The sequence below is a fragment of the Pygoscelis adeliae genome, unplaced genomic scaffold, assembly GCF_000699105.1.
Source record: "Pygoscelis adeliae isolate BGI_AS28 unplaced genomic scaffold, ASM69910v1 Scaffold404, whole genome shotgun sequence".
NCBI lineage: Eukaryota > Metazoa > Chordata > Aves > Sphenisciformes > Spheniscidae > Pygoscelis > Pygoscelis adeliae.
In genome coordinates this window covers 444,964-465,410 of record NW_008824598.1, presented here as the reverse complement: position 1 = coordinate 465,410, position 20,447 = coordinate 444,964, and the positions used below count along the sequence as shown (strand labels likewise).

The following is a 20,447-nucleotide window of genomic DNA, read 5'->3' as shown; positions in this document are numbered from 1 at the left end:
AGCAGACCGGCCGCCAGCAGACCCGCCGCGGAGGGACGCTTGCCCGCTGCTGCCGGCCAGAGCCACCGCGGGCACCGCCTGGGAGCAACCTGTCAGTGCACTTCGTAGGCCGTCCCCGAAGGACCCTTCCCACGCGTTAGTTTGTCCGCGAGAGAAGGAGAATTTGAAGCCCTCTCCATGCCTTATCAAGTTCCTTATCTGAGTGGCTGCCTGAAACTGTAGAACAGTTCAGCTGTATCTGGTGTAGGGGAGGAAAACAGTATAGCTCTCATACCCCATCCTAAATTGAGGACCACCTATTCTGCTTTGGTTTAATATACGAAGATGGTGAAATGCGGATTGCCGTGTGAAGCGACTAAATCCCTGTTGTGGAGTGAGGGCTTTGTATTCACCTTCCAACTCCTGATCTGTGTGCTTTGAGAGAGGACGCTAATCCTTCTCCCTCATCCCCCTTCCCTAAACCTTTCCTTGCTTCCATGTTGCATTGGTCAGAATTTTGGTCAGTGTTGTTTATGGAAGGGGGGGGTGGGAAAGAAGGCAGTTGAGGTTACAAACAAAAGTACTTGTATGACTCATCTACTTGGATTTAAGACATTCTGTCCTTCTTTCAAGGAGCCTTTGCTTCTCTTTGAAGGAATCAGATGCTTGTTCCTGTTCTTCCGGAGGAGGATGGATTGAAAGTTGTGTATTTTAGACTTTTTTTGGGCCACTGCTGATATTATTAAAAGACATAATGGGGCTTTTTCACTGGATTATTGCCAGAATTAGTTTACACACTGAAACAATGAGTTGTTAGGCCTCTCATACAATAATGTTTGTCCTGCTTTAATATAAAGTTGCTGTGGAGGTTTGGGTTCAAAATTGTGGAGGACAGTCTGCATCAGAAGAGGCTCTCTTCATCTCTGGTCGGTGTGGCAACTCCAATCTGTCCTCGATGCCTTCAGCCTTGGCCATCTTCACTTGCCGCCCGAACTCTCATCCGTTTCAGGAGCGTCATGTCTACCTGGACGAGCCTGTCAAGATTGGCCGCTCTGTGGCTCGCTGCCGGCCAGCTCAGAATAATGCAACTTTTGACTGTAAGGTGCTGTCCAGGAACCATGCTCTTGTCTGGTTTGATCACAAGACAGGCAAGGTAAGATGTTTTCTTTACTTAAAAATAATGAACTGCACATGTGTTTTAGCAAGTCCCTGTAGATTGCAGATCACTTTGGTTTTGCTGTAATAAGTATGGTTTCATGTGGAAAGAGTAAGATTTGTGTTGTAGTTAAAATGATTACTTTTCAGGTAAGTTGATAATTTCTTACTAAGCAGAAACTTTAAATATTATTAAAAGTACATAAAACTAACAGTTGAAAATGGTGATAAGTACTGCAAAATTTGCATGTGTATTATTCGTTGCTGGAATTAGGTGATTTTGAGGTGAATAATACAAATCTGAAAGCACAGGCTTGTATGAACATAATGGTCTAATAGTATTTTTTTAAATGCTGAGAAAAATCCTATTTTATCTGAGCATGTAAATAAATCTCATTGTGAGAAGTGTCAAAAAATTGATTTAAAAACTGGGTTTAGCACTCTTCTTACTTGCCCTTTTGAAATTTTATAAAGAGTATTTTGTCGTTTGGGTCTGATAGAAGGTTTGTTACTGGCAGCAGGAGTGTAACAAATGGCAAACAAGGTATTATTGATAGTGAAAATGGTTTTAAAATATATACGGTGTTGTCTTAACTGTTCCTCTCAAAAGGCTAACTATCTTGTTAAGTGAAATTTAGGGGTTCTGTAGTGCTTGTTTTGTCCACTAGGGATTGAACTGGGACAAGTAAAGTTATTTTACTTAATGACTGTCAAGTTGATTTTAAATATCCAGCAAGAAATGAACAAAGTGCAGATTTCAGTTGCTCAGCACTGTATTTTTTTTTTCCAAATATATTGATGTTAGGCCCTAGAACTTCATATGCCCTAAATCAGCTCTGTTTTTTAGCTTCACAGCTAAAAAACTTCTATGCCCTTCTATGAAATGTGGTCAGTGTAGCTCTTGATTTTCAGAATAATATGGTCTGTAATTAACGCAGTATTTTTTAGTAGTATGACACAGCATGAGGAAAAGTACAACGCAGTCAAAGTTCTTAAACCTTCCATTGTTAACTTTCCTATGTTATGCAATACCTGGGCATGATGGGACAAGACAAGTGTTTAATTTCTTAAGGCTGGGTTATGGCATGGCTTTCAAGTTACCTGCATGTAATTGTGCAAAATGCTATCTGTATTAGTGTTTCGTTAAGCATGTTGTTTTGACTCTGTTGTGGATGTGATGTGCATTCTTGGACACTCTAGAAAACTTAAGTGCATGAAATATTTTCAGTTTAAGCTTAGTTTTTAACCTTTCTTGTTTGACTCAACAAAGTAAAATGTTCCAATTTATTGTACTGGTTTTAGATTAAGAAGTAGTATGCATATAGCTTTTTATAAACATTTCTCATGATTTGTAAAGACTTTAAGACCCCCATGTGCTCTTTTATGGTTATAAATAGTCTAGCCATATTAAAATTTATTAATTTGACAAGGCATTGAGTGTTGAGAAAGTCTGCTAACTAATAGATGAGCTTAAAAGACAGTCAGCTGTTTTGGGGTTTTTGTTTGTTTTTAAATTTCAGTTAGCTTTGGCTTTTCTAATACAGGTCAAAAAATTATATGCTTATTCATTTTATCTAGTTGATATAGCAACTTGGTAGTTGTAATTAAGTGGATGGTATGTGGTAGTTCTTGACATGCTCTCATGTGAGGATTTGATGGGGGTCTTGATGAAAATTGCCCAGGTGGGTATCTGGATCAGTAGCCATAGTGATCAACTACAGAAGGGGTTTAAGATTATGCATAGGAATACATTACTGTAAATTTTGCATATTAGATGTTGTGGTACTGTAAAAGGTTTAAAGCATTAATACAGCAGTATGGAGAATTTTGGATTCTGTGCTTGTTTCTTGGCAATATGGTCTGTTTTTTCATCTAGTTGAGTATCTGAATAGTAAATTGTGAGATAGTTGGAGGAGAGGGAAAAATGCATTGTTAGAGATAATAGATATAAATTACTGTTGTGAAAAGGCAGGTGGTAGATGTTGGTAAATACAGGCTTAATCTTGAATCACAAAAACTACTTTAAAGAACTCTGTGGTGTTTTCAAAGTACAAACAAAAACATAAAACTATGCCAGAATATTTGCATGCAGGAACGTTTATTATCATTGTTCACAGAACTTCTAATAAGTGCATCTCTTTTAGGAATATGTCATTATCCTATCAATGACCTATATTTAAACCTGCATAAATTCTTTTTGCCACAGTATTTGTAAACATTTCTTAGAAGCTCATATATAGGACTTCTATCAATTCTGGGGTTTATGAAAGATAATACCTTGAAATGTTAATTTAGTAACAGAGAGAAACCTTCAGATAATTCAAAATAGTTCATGAATGATCTGGGGCTGCAGTTTCATAAGTTGTGGGCTTTGGCAATACCAGTTTCTGGCATTCCCAGTCACTCAGTCCAATCTCTGTGCTGCCTCTTGAGCTGCCTTTCAGTTATACTCTAATGATTTTTTTTTTCTTGAGTGTTTGGAGTTCTGTTTGTTTTGTTTTAGTGAATCATGTGAGTGATCCTGTTTACTACATAGTGTGTAAACAATTGTATCAGCATAATCTGTAAAGAAGGGTAGAAACCAGACAGAGGGAGCATCAGTAAGCAGTGGCAAGGAAACTAGTATACTTTTTTTTTTTTCTTTGAGGCAGAGGTAGGCTTAAACTGAAGTATGTCACATAGATAGACCAAGTTGAAGATGACATGTTACTTACAGTTGAAAGATGTGAATGTTTACTTTGTATAAAGGCACTTTCATTATGCATGGGAAAAGTTATGTGCCCAAAGGAGTTAATGTCTATGTAACACCAGCATTGTTAAGGATAAAAGTGGGATGAGTCTTCAAGATCACCAGTAAATAGCAATTAAAAGCAGATATTTAAAGTTGGATTTGCTTTTTAAAATACTTTTAACATGATGTGTAAGCGTAAAACTGTGTGAGATAAAGGCGGAAGGAGATGGTGGGGGCAATATCTGTACTCAGACTTACTCTGTGCTTAATACTTTTATAGACAACCAGTGCAATGCCTCTTTTTGCTTGTGTTTGTAGAAACAGCGTAATATCTCCTTGTGGATTTTTCATACAGCAGTAACATTAGAAGCTTATGCTTAGAATTGATTTTTTTTTTGAGTAATTACAAGTTAATGAATCTTTTTAAGAGATGCCTGAAAAAGTGAGTCACCAGATTTGTAGGAAGTGGATGTTGTGCTGAGCATGGAGTGTTCCAAAAAGTGTGAATCAAAGCAAAAGAAAAAGTGGGCTATAGTTCAGAAAATCTAAATATGTTTGTTCAGCTTCTATCACTGCATATGGGCAGAAACTCTGTAAAAACTGCTTAATTGAAATAGTCTTAAAGTTATTTGGGGGGGGGTGGTGTATTTGTGTTTTGTTTTTAAAAATAAGCAAGTTGAAAACCCTTGAGAATTTTATGCGACTTCTCCCAGGCTGAAATGCTTCTGACAGATGTGGTGGAAGCTTTTAGCAGAAACCTGAAGTTTCCGACAGATATCCAGGCTTTCAGAAATCGGAATTATGCAGTGCCTTAGATTGTTGTCAGTGGCTGTTGTAAGTACCTTTTATAGAGAATTCATTGCCACAGTTTACCAAAGGGGCTGAGAAACCATGAGAAATAAAGTATTTTCTTAGATCAAAAAGAGTCCAAATAACTGGTCATTTTTAACAACTGAAAAAAAATGTGTAGGCACAAGTGTCTGTGTTAGGGTGGTAGCTAATACTACTGTTTTCATTTAATTCAAAGTGGGTATGAATTGAATTGAGCACATTCATAGTATCTTGGTTACAGAAATGCTAACTAGTAAATTGAAAGCCAAATAGTCCACATGATAGCAAATGAAATGTATTAAGGTTTGCTTTATGGCTTGTAAGCTTAAAATATGTGAGATAAAAATGTTACAGAAAACAAACAAACCCTGCCCTCCCCACCCCCCCAGAAAACCCACCCAAAACCCAACAAACCAAAAACCAACACCTGAAAAAAACAATCCCAAAGGTACAGCCACGGAATTACAGTCTGGCTAGCTTTGTTTGAGTCCCTGGGAAAATCATGGAACAAGTTTTGGAACATTTTTCTGGGCACATGAAGAAGATGATTTGGTTGGTAATGGTCAGTATGGATTTAGCAGGGATAAATCATGTCTGATGAGTCCGATTGCCTTGTATGATAAAATGACTAGACTTACGGGCAAGGGAGAGCAATGCACGCTATTTACCTTGTCTTTAGCAGGGCTTTTGGCTGTTTCCCATGATGGTCTTCTAAGTTAGGGCACTGCAGTCTGGATGTACGAACAACTAGACGAGTAAAATAAAACTGGTTTGAGGATCAAGCTCAGTGGTAGTGGTTAATAGGTGCTGTTCTACCTGGATGCTGGTAACAAGGAGAATACTACAGGAGTCTATATTATGACCTGTCCTGCTTAACATTTTTATCAATGACCTGAAGGACAAGGTCAAGTACACTCAAGTTTGAAGATGAGACCAAATCTGGGAGTGTTGGTGTGGTGGGGAACAAGTTGATATGCTCAAGGGCAGGGCTGCCATCCAGAGGGACCTGACCTTGCTGAATGAACGGGCAGACAGGAACCTCAGGAGTCTGAACAAGGACAAATGTGAAGTCCTGCACTTGGAAAGGAAGAACCCCTTGCAGCTTGTTAGACCATGTCTAGGATACTGCATCTAATTTTGGACCACCAGTGCAAGAAATACATTGATAAACAGGAGCTGAAAGATTAGATGCTCTCTTTTCTTGCTATATTGTACTAGGGATAAAAGTATATTGATCATGAAAGAAAGAAGAGAAAGAACTTGTAAAAAGCAAATACGTTGTTCATTGAACATTGCATAGAATGTTTTGTGGAGATAAAGAATTTGGCAAGATTCAGGAAGTATAGGACATCTTCTCTGGACATCCTGTTTGTTCAGAAGTATTTTAGTAAATCTATCTTACAAAATTTAGTGGGATATGAAAAATGGTATTTGGGGTTGCAGGATTTTAATGGGAGACTTTTTTCTGCTGCTTCCTGTAGAGATTCCTGTATGATACTCTGGGCTATTTGGTGCTGATCTGTGTAAGGGATGTTTAATTTCTCATGTATCAGTAGCATTTCTTTCAGTAGATACCATGTCTGTTATTTATTTTTTCCTCTATTACATCTTTTCAGCTTTCTGTTATGATTGTTGTCTTTGAGAACTGAACAAATGTTTTATTTCTTAGTACTTTGATGTATGCTTACAGTTTGCAGTGTCTGTGGAGGAGACACTTTATCTTCCAAACATTGAATGTTTATTCCAAGTGCCCTGGGAGACTGACCTGGGATCTGCTATAACACATTAAGGTGAAATTTCAGTGCTTAGATGCTTTTGGTAAGAGGTTGATGTCAGCCAGGCCTTACATACACCTGTTAATATTTTTATGTAAGTGCTTTTCACCCTGAATGAACTATCCAATTTTATGCTGATATGATCATAAGAATAGTATGGGGTAGGGAGTTCTTGGTTGCGGCAAACTTCCCCACCATACTTCTTTTAGAACCCAGTGTAGGAGTGCTGGCGGCCATTTATAGTAGAGGTAAGTTACTGCTGACAAGGATTTCTCTGCAGAGATACCATCTAGAGCCACTGCTGCAGAGCTAATACTGTAATTCTTGGAGCTGATCCACTGCAGTCATGATGCATCTATGCTGAGCCAGGAACACCAACACATTGATTAGGTTTTAAAAACAAACAAAAATCCCTTTTGTATTTGCAATGAATTTTTACAAACCTCAAATGAATCGGGTTACTTAGCAGTAATGAAGGCCAGTAAATGTGTTTTCCTTAGGTCTCTAGTGGGATGGTTTGGGTTTGTTCCTGGTCCCGTGCTTATAAATGTAAAACCTTGCTTCCCTAATACACTTTCATTATACAAAATTCTTTTTGACTTTTTCTTTGACTTTCTTTCACAAGCTAGTTGCAGCAATCCATTGATCATTTGCAGGTGGATTTATGTTACACTAGAGAAATATTTTTTATTTGGCTTTGCCCTCTTATTTTTCTTACTCAATTTGAACAGTTTTGGTGCTTTGTTATCTAACTAAAGAAACTGAATTTATGTGTGCTGTAAAGAGCCATGTGGGTTAGTAGTCTCTAACTGTGTCAGTGTGCTACTTTGGTTGTGTTGATTTGAATATGATCTAGCTAAAACTCTGCAAAATGTGTAGACAAATACTCAGCTCATTTGTTGCATTTTGATTTTTGTCATTTCTCTTAATAGATAATATAAAGTGAAAACGATTATGGTTTGTGGAACCTGGCAAGTGAAAGGGAAAGAAGAATGCTGTCTCCATCCCTTTAGGGATGCTAGCAATTTTACAAGCTATTGCTACTAAATTGTATGATTGATTGTTGTCTGTGGATTTTCTTTTGAGTCACATCAATAATTGCTTCCTGTTAATGTTGCTCACTTGCTGAGAGTTTGGATTATCTAAGAGCTCCAAGTTTAGTTAAATATTGCTGTGACAATGAATTAACATTCCCAACTTGTCTTTCTTTCCATAAACATTTCTGCTTGTAGCAGTATTGGTGGAAGAAGGCTTGCAGAATTGTCATGTTTTTGTTGAGTATAGACAAGCGTTTTTTCAGTCTGCTTTAGGAGTGGCAACCTGAGGCAGAGAGATTAATTGGACTGTACCATCTTAAGCCCCTGCAAGATGACATATCTGTCTGCCAGAGACCGAGCACAGTTTGTTTTTTGAAAGGGAAAATAATTGTGCTCGAGCCAGACACTTAATCGGATACAATTTTTGTATTATGTTCTACCGGACACATGTGTATGTGATTGAGCAATGTCTTAGAGTTTATTTCAGTCTTGAGAAAGTATAAATAAATGATGAACTTCTAGCAGGCTTATAATAGAAAGTCCAAAATCCTGCAGTAACACTGTAGTTGAGTGGAAAAACACAGAATGCTCTAGCAGCAGTTCGACTTTTTTTTACTTTTGTAAACATGTAAAAAGTAAATATAAAAAGTACTGGGATTAGTCAAGGGTAGTTAAGGGCATGAGGAATTTATAGTATCCTTGCAAAGCTAAGGAACACTTCAGTATTGATAGTTGAACTATGGTGCATACTGGAGGAAAATATGTGTTATTCTTAGACTTCTTTAGGTTATAAAATAACAGTAACCAACCATTGAAAAGACTGAAGAATTGCTGATGAGATAGGCTCAATCACAAATGTTCTAATAGTGCAAAATAGTGAGAACTTGTAACTAAATACAAAAATATTGACAGTATTGTGCTACTGTTAAAGTAAGTTTGTCCCCAGTTGGAACATCTTGTTCAGTTTTGGTTTTCATATGATAATTCAAATGTGTTGAAAATATTTATTGACAGAAAGACTTCAATATAAGAAACATGCAACATCTGAGATAGATATAGAAGCTATATTAGAACAGACAAGTGACCTTTTGTTCTCGTATTGAGACTATTGAAAATAAAACTAAGAAGTTATTAATGCTGTATATTCTCATAATTACAGTTGTAAAAGTTCTTCCATAAAAATAAAATGGATGCAAGAGTTTAAGATGCAACAGTTGTGGTTGCTTGTAACTGTGTATTGAGTAATAACCTTTTTAAAGGAAGGAATGGAAATGCATATGTTCCACATCAAAGAAGAAAAGCTCTGTTATGGGCCAAATAGATATTTGTACAGCAGGTTCTTTTGAAGACATTTGGTACCGGCTGCTGCTATTTGCATATGCTATTAGTCTTATCTGATAGGCAGTTTTTGCTCTTAACTGGCACTTTTTCAGAGTTGGCCCTTTTCTGGGTGTTGAGCAAGATTAAGTTTAAACATAGATTTTTCTAAAACTTTGTCTTCGATGCAAGATTATTAATGTTCTGTAAGAGGTTTTTTGCTTGTTTAACACCCCCCCCCAGCAGATTTTGATGACTCCGCTTTGCTTTCTATTTTTTAATTGTTTTTCTTGAAGTGTAGTACTTAACTGTATAGGGTAGATGCCAGATCTCTTGGTTTTGCGGGCTTTTAGCCTGCCTACCTGTTTGCCTTTTAAATTTATGGTGACCTTCCCAGTAATTTCTGGCACAATTAATTGTCACTTCTTTGTTTTTTTGGTTGTTAGTTATAATAGTTGAATGGAGTTAAGGGCAATAGCATTGCATATCAGTTTTGGTGGTATTATTACTTGCGATTTTATTCTGGCATTGCTATTTTCTGCACTTACACTTACTGTTTCCAGGTGCTTGAAGAATCTGAAAGCTTTTGGGAGGCATAATGAATTATTTGTAATTCTTCACTTTTTTAATTCTGTTATTAAAAAAAAGCTTTGTTTTTTATATCTGGTTGTGAAAGAATCCATTCTGCAGCTAAACTATTTTTACAGGTCTTTGCTCTTGGTAGGTAATTGCAACTCCTTGTTGTTTTCTTGCTATCATTACACGGATTCCTCTTGCTGAATGCCAGAAGATTTTTAAGGCTATGTGGAGTCAATATAATCACATGTTATTAAGGGACAAAGTTTGAAGTTTCTTTTTGTTTCTATGGATTCCAGAACTGTAAGTCATTATGTATAGTTAGGGTGGTATTTACTTTAAGGGAAGTTCCAATACTATGAACAAGGACAGCCAAATTCTATGACATGGATGACTGTCGGAGGATAAGTTAGGTTGGTATGGACCTCTGGAGGTCATCCAGTCCTATCCTCTGCTCCACAGCAGGTCTAATTAGTTTAGGTTGCTTGTGGACTTGGGATAGAATTTTGGGTACAAAATTAATCCCTACCAACAAATAAGCTTCTGAGGCTAGAGTCAGGCATATTTGCTAGGTAGGCTAGCTTGTGTTGCTGTCGTCTTTAGTTATGTTCTGAACTTTAAGTGTGTGTGTATATAAATATAATTTAGTATTATGAAATACACGGAGTACTTCTTTTATAGTGTAACTTAGAATTCCCACCAAAATGTGTTAGATAAATAGAAATTCTCTTAAAATTTACTTGGAGGAGAAGAAGCACTAAATGAAAGACATAAGAATGTTCCTAGTTCAACCCCTGATTCCATAAGGGTGGAAATAATACAACACTTTCACTTACAGCTCTCATCCACTACTTCCTTTTTAAGAACTCAAAGGGGAAATTATTTTTTTCAATCTTCCTCTTTGAGAACTTTTCCTAGACTGCATATTCCAGCAATTGTAAGAGAAAGCCAGGAATACAAATCGTCATAGAAAGGGCATATTTGTTTTTGCAATCTGTGTAACTAGTTGACATTAGGTAAAGCTACTTGTTGTGCTGTTTAAGCAGGGATTTTGGTAGGTGTATAAATACTGTCTGTGACGATAAGCCAATGATTTGGTCTATGAACAGAGGCCTTCCTGTGTAATTAAGGAAGAACTGACAGACTGCTATTATATTAATAATGTTACCTATAACATAGAAAGGCATGTGGATATTCTAAGTCTATTTGAATGCACTTTACCTATGGCGTCATCCTGATTTTTAGTTAAATTTATGAATCTGACTCTTAATTAGAAAATTAAAAGTACGTATGCTGTGTTTGGATAACTTTTAACTTTCACGTGAACGGAAGGGAAAATGTTTTTGGTGGTTTTTGTACTTGAACAAATGCATTGCATTGACACACATGGACAACTTCCTCTCAAAACTCATTTTTTGTTTTGGAGTCTGTACACATGCTCCCTCACCTACTGAAATCAGTACAGGTTGTACATACATCCTATTGCAGATATTGCCTCCTGATAAATTTAATGTAGACCTACATTTTAGCTGCAGGTTGACTTGCTCTGACCCCATGTTCCAGAAATGGGCTTGGGAAGGGTTAGTTTGGCAAAACACTGCACCAACACAGCTGTTCTCCTTTCTTGAAGCCACTTTGGGACATCCAGATTGCATTCCTGTGGGCTCTTTAGGTCATCCTGTTCTGGGATTTTGCCTGCTTCACAGCCTGGTGTAAATGTGCCTGCAGTTGAACAATTTTGTATGCAGTTGTGTGGATAGGTGTGGTTTGGTTTTTTTGTTTTGTTTTGCTCGGTTGATCAAATGAAAATGTGCTCAGTTTTCTTCTTCTCTTTCTCACGTAGCTTTATGTTGAGCCTTCCCAGGATAGGTGTTACTGGATGAATTTTAGATGGTGACATAAGTTTTATAAACTAATATTAAAGGATCTTGATGACTAGTCTTCCTTTTGAGATCTGTAGCTTGTTTTCTTTGATGTATTTTATTGTTTAAACTTGCTGTACACATCTTCCTTTATAATTGCAGTTTTGTGTTTCCAAAAGATTTACAAAAATAATTGCTTCGTAGTTTCCTTTAAAAACCATTTATGAAGATGTAGTTTTGAGTCTAATGTTAGGGTAGCTGTAATCTTGTAACGTTATTTCAGTGACTGGATCTGCTTGCTGGTGTCATGCCTCAAATTAAGTCTAGAAAGTATGTTATGTAGTTCTGCTTTAAATATTGCTTTAGACTGTTTTTGTACAGGTGAGCAAAGCTTAGTGGAAACTATTCTCTCCAGAGCAAAAGTTTTCAGGCAATAGAAGGATTTAGAAATAGTAAGTGCTTGCTTATACTTGTGGACATTTGGAAAAGGTAATTGTTCTGTTTGACTGCTGCACTCATGCTGAGGTGTCCCAAGTACTCTTTTTCATAGGACCCTTGGAGTTGTGGACCGAGTCCTAGTTGTGCTGCATGAAAGTGCTGTTTAATTGTTGGCTGTGCTCAAAGTTGGTAATTTGTATAATATTTTAGTGATCTAAAATTAAGGTTCGTTATCTGCATCCAGAAGGGAGCTCTTGCCTGGTGATGTTTAATGAGGTCGTTGTTAGTAGTAAGGATACTTTTTTTTTTTATACCATCAGGGTTAAAGCTGTTTGCTGAGACATGATACCACTGTCATTTCTCCATTAGTGCTAAAACTACAAGCTACTTTGCAATTATAGAATAAATATCTGGTGATCTGAACCTCTTTTGCCTTTTCTTAAGCTGGAATAAAACCTTAGAAAGTGTATTGTGAATATGTGCTTGATGGCATATTAAAAAGAAAAAAAGAAGAAAAAGAAATGGAACAACTGACCTTCCAGAATTGAGGCATTTGCATCTGAATTTTTTTTGACAAAAAAACCAGTTGAATTTTTTCATTTGAAATTTCTGTTCCTGGACTGTGCAGGAACTAAGCATTCTTACAGCTGATGAAGATTCAGTGGCTTAACAAGTGACTGTGCAACAGTAGCTGCCTATGTGTGAATGTTCATGTCCATGGCAAGCACTAAGTACTTTGGTTTAGTTTGTAGCTGAAAGCTATGGGTGCATATATAGGTAGCTGTTATGTATCTGAGTCCCAAGCTGTTGATTAGAATTAGTAATATGACAGCATAACCCATTTGGGGGCTGTACTATTAGCATTTACTAACAAAACAGTAAATGCTGTTGTAGTGGGGAATTGTATTAGAGTCAGGAGCTTTCATGGCAGGGTCTGTTTTAGAATGAGAATCTGTGATTATATACAGACAGAAAATGTTTTTTATCATAAAACTTCATTATTGCATTTACAGGCACAGCCAACTTGCATTTTTATTTTAAAACTGTTTATATTTAATGGATGAGAGAGTGGAAACATGAGTAAGAAGAAAAAAAAAAAAGGAGGCAAACCTACTCTCTAGGAATAGTCTCTTCAATGTGAAGAAAAGTTGCAGCTTTTGGAAAGTTCTGGTTAAAGTCTGAACTAACAAATAACATGGTGAAAAGAACACACGAGCAAAACAAATATTTGAGAACATGGGAAGGGATCAGCTTTTTGCAATTTTAATATTACCAGTGGCTGTGTAATTGCTAGGACATTAAAAAGGATTTTAGTGAGTGTACCGAGTCAAATATGAAAAATGGACCAATTCAGTCTTTGCTCTTATGATTTTTGGCCCTTATTGGGGTTTCCTTTCCATAAAGCTAGAGATACTACTACTGCTGCTGCTACTGGATGGAGGGGACCAACCTGCTATGCACTTTTGTTTCCCCCCCCCCCCCCCATCATTGTTCCTTTCATGGTCTTGAACTTCATTGCACTCATTCAAATACTAGAACAGTTATTAACAAAACTTCTGATTGCAGTAGAATTTCTCGTTGTTTGTGCTTTTTATAATTCTTGATGAAATGTCCCATTTCAGTGGAAGAAAAGAACACCAGTAATAAATTACCACAAAATCAGATAGGTATTAGATGCACTGCATTTGCTCATACAGCTGGCCGGGAGTGCAGATTCCTTTAGTTGTGTCCATGAGTAGGTCTGAAGGCCTTTTTAACTACCTAGCAAGGTTTTTTTTAATTTATGCATATGCTATGTGGCCTTAGGTTGGTGGAGATTAGCTCCTTATTTTCCTGATGCATTGTATTTTTGAGCAATTGAAAGAGTATTAGCTGCACTAGAGCTTACTTTTTTTAATGTAGCCTTTGAAGTATGAGCTTTGTTTGCTGACATCTTAAAAAGAGGGAGGAGAAAGTTTATCTGCTTTGATAAACAAGCCTTTAGAAAGAACTGTATGACCTTGCATGAAGAAGAATTATGATGGGAGGGATGTCTTGTATATTTATTTTATATAATCGGAAGTGGTAAAGTCAGTTAAAGTGCAGCTTGTTTAAAGTATAAAGCATTGAGATACCTGTCTACACTTGAGGCATAGTAATGGTATTATCATTTAAATGTTTGAATTATAATAATTAATATATTTGTTTAACATGCTAATAGTGTGTTAAGCCAAACTTAGAAGTTTTGAATAAATACTTGAGTTGTTTGTTTTTCTCAAGTATTACAGCTTCAAGTTCTGGAAAATAGACATGGATGACTGTTCTTTATAAAATACAGTAGTAACAATTTTTTTCAGACATGTTGATATTACGCTTGGGTAAAACTGTTAAAAAAGTCCCATAGCAGGAAGCTTGTATGTCTTGCATCTTCCCACAATGCTAATGAGAAATTGCATTATGAAAACTGTGGTAGAATATGGAGTTTTTGTTACTTTCTGCAAAACTCAGTGCTGCGATTCCGAGAGGAATCATGCTTGTTAGTTTCCAATTCTATTTTTACAGGATTTCATTCCAACTCAAAAGGTACTTTTTCAATATCCATTTCTATGTTCCTCTGTGCTTTCTAGTTGCCTTGACAAAACAACTAAAGCAAATAGCATGAAACAAAATCTTGTCAACTTGTTCTGCATTGTCCAGTGAAAATACCTTTTAGAAAATCCAAGGTCACTGAACTTAAACATTTCTGAAAATGTGGGTGATAACGCTTATTTAGAACAAGATGTTCTTGCCAGCTTTAGGGCAGTAGTCTAGGAAGTTAACAGGAAGAGTGAAATGGAGTAGGCAGCAAAAAAGCACGATGAACCACAACGTCAGAGTAGAGTATTCCTTATCTAATCCTCTTGAGACCTAAAGCCTACGTAGCAGCGAGTGCCTCTTTTTGTGTTGTGTTTCTTTGTGGATTTTGGGGTAGTAACTTCCTTTTATTTATAATGTGTATATATTACCATTAGAAAATATGGTACTTCAGGTTGTGGAATTAAGTTTCCCTTTCTTTTCTTCTACTGAGAAGGTAAAAAATAGAATTTTCTGCAAAATACTGATTCTTAGCAAGGTGTATGACAAAACTGAAGAAATGAGAACAAATCTGTGGTAGAAAAGGTTGTGGGTGCACAGAATTTTCCCAAACCGGTTCTCAAATGTCAGATGAGCCCTTCTGCATAACTGGTCCTTCATCCATCCTATCCTCCGCATGCTAACTCTTGTACTTGGGCCACTCTTAAAACAGCTAGACCTTAGACTATGGCTCCCTTGTCTATGCTCTGTGCTGTTGGTCCTGTCTTCTTTGCATTCATTGAGAGGAAAAGAATTCCAAGCCTTCATAGAATCATAGAATAGAGTCATTAAGGTTGGAAAAGACTTCTAAGATCATCCAGTCCAACCAGCTATTCATAAATAGCTATCTTATCTACCCTGTCTGGTTTTGAGCCCCACTTTCCCCATTGGAGTCTATAAGGCTGTCTTCCTGAAAGTCATTGTTATTCTAGCTGCCACCTTCCTCTTACTACTGTCCCTTTCTGCAAAGTAAGAAAGACAGATTCCTGACCATCTGTGGTAGCATCCCATCTCAGCTGCACCTTTGATTCCTCTCCTCTCTTGTCCAAGTGGGTTCAAGGTAAGTGTCATGTGGTGATGGGGCAGCCAGACATAAGAGAATTTAGGGTCTGGAGAGAAGAAAATTAGGGGGAAGAGGAGTGAGATGAAAGGCCGGAAGAAACTTTTCTGGTTCTGTGTCTCATTCCTTCTAAATACAAGCAACCAGTTCTTGAGGTCACTTTCTCTGATGTGAGCCTGCTAGCCATATCGAAAGGTGGTCTGCAGGTGCTTAGGTACTGTGGGGGCAGGAAGCAGATCTGTACAGGTCAGGTTGGAGAACTGTAGAGGTGAGCTTCATATCAGCACTGAGGCACAAATCACTTTTCAGTATTAGGGATAAACAATCAGGTGAAAAGAACACTGAGCAGTGAAGATACCATGGAGTTTGATAGCATTGGTAATTCTTCGAGGATGGCATAGAGACAAGATGATTGATGTTGCAAGTGGATGAAGTGATGCAAAAGGGAATATTGAAACTTAACAACAACTGAGGTCACAATTACACACTTGCAAGTTGCTCTTTTTAAAAAAAAGAAAAACCAACAGGAAACATGTATTACCACTTCTCCTTTTTAAATTTACTTGTACCATTAAGCATAGGTGCTTGAAGAGCAGAGTTCTGTGCTGTTGAAAAAAATCATCGTAAAGGTTAAAATTGTCATTTAAGGTAACAAAGCTTTTCCTTGAAAATTTTCTATGTTAAGTCTGCTATTTGAATGTTTCATTTTTAAAAATGCATATTTTTCTCAGCTTAATTTCTGAAGTTCTATCAAAATATTCTTAACAGTTAAAAAGAGCCATCATTATGAGCAATGCAGAAATGGTGGTTGTAATGAGCTTCATTTATAGCAAAAAAAATATTTCTTGATCAGGCAGTTTTTTCATTGAACTACTCGTACAGTTGGAAGATAGGTCATCTTCCATGAAAGATTTTAGGGAAAATAGTTTCATCTCTTAACTTGCTAATGAGAGCATTGGATGTTAAGAGTTTGCTTCAGTGATTTTGGTCTATGTTTTAAATAGCAGCATGGAACTACTTACGTTCATCTCCATAGTTCTGTCACAGCTGAAGTAGTTTATTTCATACTTAATATAGTTTTGAACGTGTTTGTTTCATGAAGAGATCTATTAATTCAGTTTGCATTGTAGTTGATACAAACATTCATCTCTACTTAGTATCCTTGAACTGACACAATGGTTACTCTTTATATCTGCAGAATGTAAAACTTGTAGTAGTTTTCTTTAAAAATAAATGGTAATTGGTTTTTTTCTGAGACTCTGTCACAGTAAATGATGATTTTTATCAGCTAACAATTTGAACTTCTCTGTAATACAGTATCTGAAGTGAATGAAAAATAAAAATTCAGTTAAAGTGAGAGTAGTAAAAATCTGGTCATTTAAATGAAAAGTCTTTATTTGCTCTGGTAGTTATGTATTTGCAGAGTGACTCTTAATATAATGTAAGGAAGATTAAGTATTGCTTGGAAAGAAATTTTGTATTTTCCAAAATGAGCAGGCTTAGAAGCTCTTTATTAAATTCATTATTTGGTTGAATCAAGTTGCTGGGTTTCTCTTTGTGGTTTTTTTTTGTTTGGTTTTTGTGGGGTTTTTTAAATTTTGTTTCTGTGATTTTTCTTGGAATAGTTTAGGGACTGAATTCTTCTAGTACACATTGAATTTTCAGTTGCAATTATGGCAGCACATAAACCTGAGAGAAGATAAGCAGTCATCTATTGCAGTTTAAGTGGTATTGAGGTTCCAGCTGACTGATTGACTCACCTTGGGCACACTTCTTTCTGGGTGGCAGAGCAAAATGTTTGTAAATCACGCACAGTTGGTAAACCTTTAGAAAGAGGGGAATGAAAGAATAAAAGGTGATAGTTGTTCCTGAGTGAAGTTTTATAAAGATTATTGTCTAACTGGCAAAGAAGTAAGTGTGTTGCATTCTGTCATAAGGCCCAGTGCAAGAATACTTCTATTGTAACTTATCATAGAATATTACTGTTGAGTGCCTTGCTTTGCATAAATGATTATAGTCTTCTCTTAAAGTAATAAGTGAAAACTGGATTGATAATTTGCGCATTGATTATTGTATATGTGAATGATAAAATCCAGAGGGACTTTCTAAAATTATAACCATTTATGTTTGTAAATTATTTTACACAAAGTAATTCAGGCATTGGTAGAATAGTTAGGAATAAAGGGTTAAGTTCAGTTGGTTTGAAATGCCTACCATTTTTCTTTCAAAATAATATCTGCGTGAGTTGGGATTTTTCTACTCTACTTTGTTACTCTGAACTGTTAATGTGGTTTACACATTTTTGTTTACTAGTTTACTGTTTCTGGTATTTAAATTTTCAAGCTGAACCTTTCAAAGGGAAGTGAAGAAAACATCAACGTTCCTTCTACACGTATTAAGAAACACTGAGGTTATAAAACTGTTGAGAAACAGGGACGGCGAATGCTGCTGGGTGGTAGTTGATGATAAAGTGTGTCATGTTTTGAATTAGTTCTCGTTGGCGCTGGTTGAGTGGATGGTATTGGAAGTCTAGAGACATTTAACTGCTGAGTCTGGAAGTTGTCAGGCCATCCAGTTTGTGCAGTTGGTAGGTAGATAAGCTGCTCAAGTTGTCCAGCTTTGAATTAGATGTGAAAAGCGCAATTTAACAAGGTAAGTGAGGGACCTTGGTTAACAGAACATGTTTGTTTTATCTGACTTGTACCTGATTTTAAGAGACAGACAAGCAAGCCATGGAATAAACAAATACAGTAAAAATAGTTGTTGTCCCATGAGAACTTATTAAGAATTAAATGGTGTATTTGTGTTTATGTCTGGAAATGCAGCACCCCTTTGTTTTTAAGGTACCTTCTGTTGAAGGTTGAAACTACAGTACAGGATATTCTGTGGTGTGCTTCTAGTCACTTATGTGCTTTGCACGTGTTGGAGTTGCATGATGGGAGGGGACCAGTCTACACTCAGTTCTTCCATGTGTCCAGGTTTTTTTCTTTTTCAAAAGAAACCAGAGGATATAAACAGGGAGGAAGCTGGAGATGTGCTGTGGTGCAACTCCTAAAGCAGATATTTGGGAGAGTACAACAGCTGTGTACACTGCACAGTATGCTTTCCTGCAGTTGGGTGCGCTGTGAAATGTTACTGCTCCACAGTATAGACCTGGTGCAAAAGAAGGAACTTGTTAGGATGAAAATTAGTTGAAATACATAGAGAAGAAAGCAGAGAACTGACTCCTGACACTTCCCTGAAAACTTAGACGGGAGATACTGATTGCTGTTGAGGAATGGGCTATCCAGTAAAGCCAAGAGATATGTAAAGACTGAGGTTGTGTGTACATTAGTTTCCAGGAACTGCTGCAGAGTCTCTCACTTAAGAATACCTAAAATACAGCTGCTTCTGTAGCCCCTAGGAGCTACTGTCAGGTGGCAACAGAGGAAGGAGGTAATTTTAAGATGAAGTAGGAGAAGGACTTGCTTCCTTCTTTTCAAGTCCATGGTAGACAGACTAATTCCTACCTACTAACAGGAGCAGTGTGAAAAGGTGCTTTCATGTAAGAGGGTCTTACCCCTTTACTTGTTACCTGTATCTGCTAGATTATGTAACTTCAGTGGATATTCACATGGATCTGTGTATAAGCAATCAGGAGAGCTGTTACTGATCTATATATAAATTTTGTACTCTGTTTTTATTACAACAATAACATCTTAATTATTTTAAGACTGGCTGGGCAGACTTGGAATGATTTTTCCTGGTTTTGAGTAGTAAACACTTCTTTAAAATTGTCCTAGCAAAAGTGTCACAAACTTTTTTTTTTTAATGACAGGGTTGAAATAATGCAAAGCTGTAATAATCCAATGAAACATTCTGTCAACCTGCATCATCTATAGGGTTTGATATGCCTGGTATTTGCACAGGACCTCAGTATACTACTGGGCTGCAGAAGAAAACTATTTTCCAAAAAAGTTTAGAGGAAAGAAGCAATGGAGACACACACGTTTCTCTTGAATTTGTATTTAACCATGTTGCTCTTAATGCTGCCAATTACCAGTGGCCCAACCTATTTTCCTTTGAAACAAGCTATGGATAGCATCTAATCCTAATTAAAGTTTATTAAAACTTCATACTAATACTAGATTAATTATAGGTAGTGTAAAAGTCTTGCTGATTTTTCTTTAATCAAAGTATAGTCTTGTCTACAGCCATATTAAATTTAAGCTTGGATGACAAACCTCTTGGTATGTCAAAGCTTATTACTTACAGTAAACACGTTTTTTGTGGGAAGGCTGTTTGTACTGGCAGTGCAGTTTGAATTTTATGTGAACTTAATTTGAGGGTTCATCTGTTTTCGTGATATACAGTACAAATTTTGTTTTTTCATAGAGTAGATGGGCTAGTGTAGATGGGACTGATTTGATGCACAGTACCAGTGCATTGCCACTCGTATAAAATGTCATTATCATTTTTAACAACTGGAGAAACCAAGCTTGCTGAGCTTTCTTCTGTGTTCTGTTGAGACTGTAGATTTTGAAATAATTCTTTAAATGTTTTTGCTTTCAGTTACTAGTGCATATCCTTCTGCCAGTTGTTTTTGTTCTTGTTCTTTTAGTAAATGACTCGTTCTCCTGGTTTGCTTTAGTTTCTGAACTTTCTCTTTTGTTCTTCTAAAACCCTAGATAATGAATTGTAGCAGAACTTAATATGTTAAATGTCAAGAATACATTTCAAGACAGTGCTACCTTTGTAAAGAAAAAGCCTAGCTGTTCTCAGAACAGCAATATTTTTGAACTGCTAATTAGTCATGGAAAAAAATTGCATGTTAATTCTAGTTCTTTTGCAGCATCAGCAGGGGCTGATGAAGTCCATCTGTCAGAGAAGGGGAAAGAGCATCTTCAGTCATAGGCTTGCCAAGCTGGTGAAGAGGGCTTTAAACTAGAGATGCCAGGGGGGGGGAACCTGAATCCATCCCACTTCTACCAGTTTGATGCCAGGGCCAGCAATAGATGCCCAGAGCCTGGAGAAGGAACCCAGGTCAGCAGGAGAGCACCTGAGGAGCAGCACAAAGGAACTCCAGCCACTTGAGCCAGTAAGACAGCTTCATCA

At 36.9% G+C, this 20,447-nt stretch overlaps 1 protein-coding gene across 10 annotated transcripts in view; it reads left to right on the top strand.

Annotated features, from left to right (window-relative positions):
• Positions 1 to 39: 39 nt before the first annotated feature.
• Positions 40 to 20,447, top strand: part of SLMAP (sarcolemma associated protein) — a 92,648-nt gene continuing 72,240 nt past the window's right edge. For 7 of the 10 annotated variants that reach the window (XM_009322306.1, XM_009322302.1, XM_009322305.1 and 4 more), the window contains exon 1: positions 41 to 1,132. In XM_009322306.1, the coding sequence (XP_009320581.1) occupies positions 935 to 1,132 (198 nt within the window). In that variant the 5' untranslated portion in view covers positions 41 to 934. Of the gene's footprint in view, positions 1,133 to 20,447 lie in introns of all 10 variants that reach the window. The other 3 variants (XM_009322308.1, XM_009322307.1, XM_009322301.1) reach the window with 2 other exon arrangements.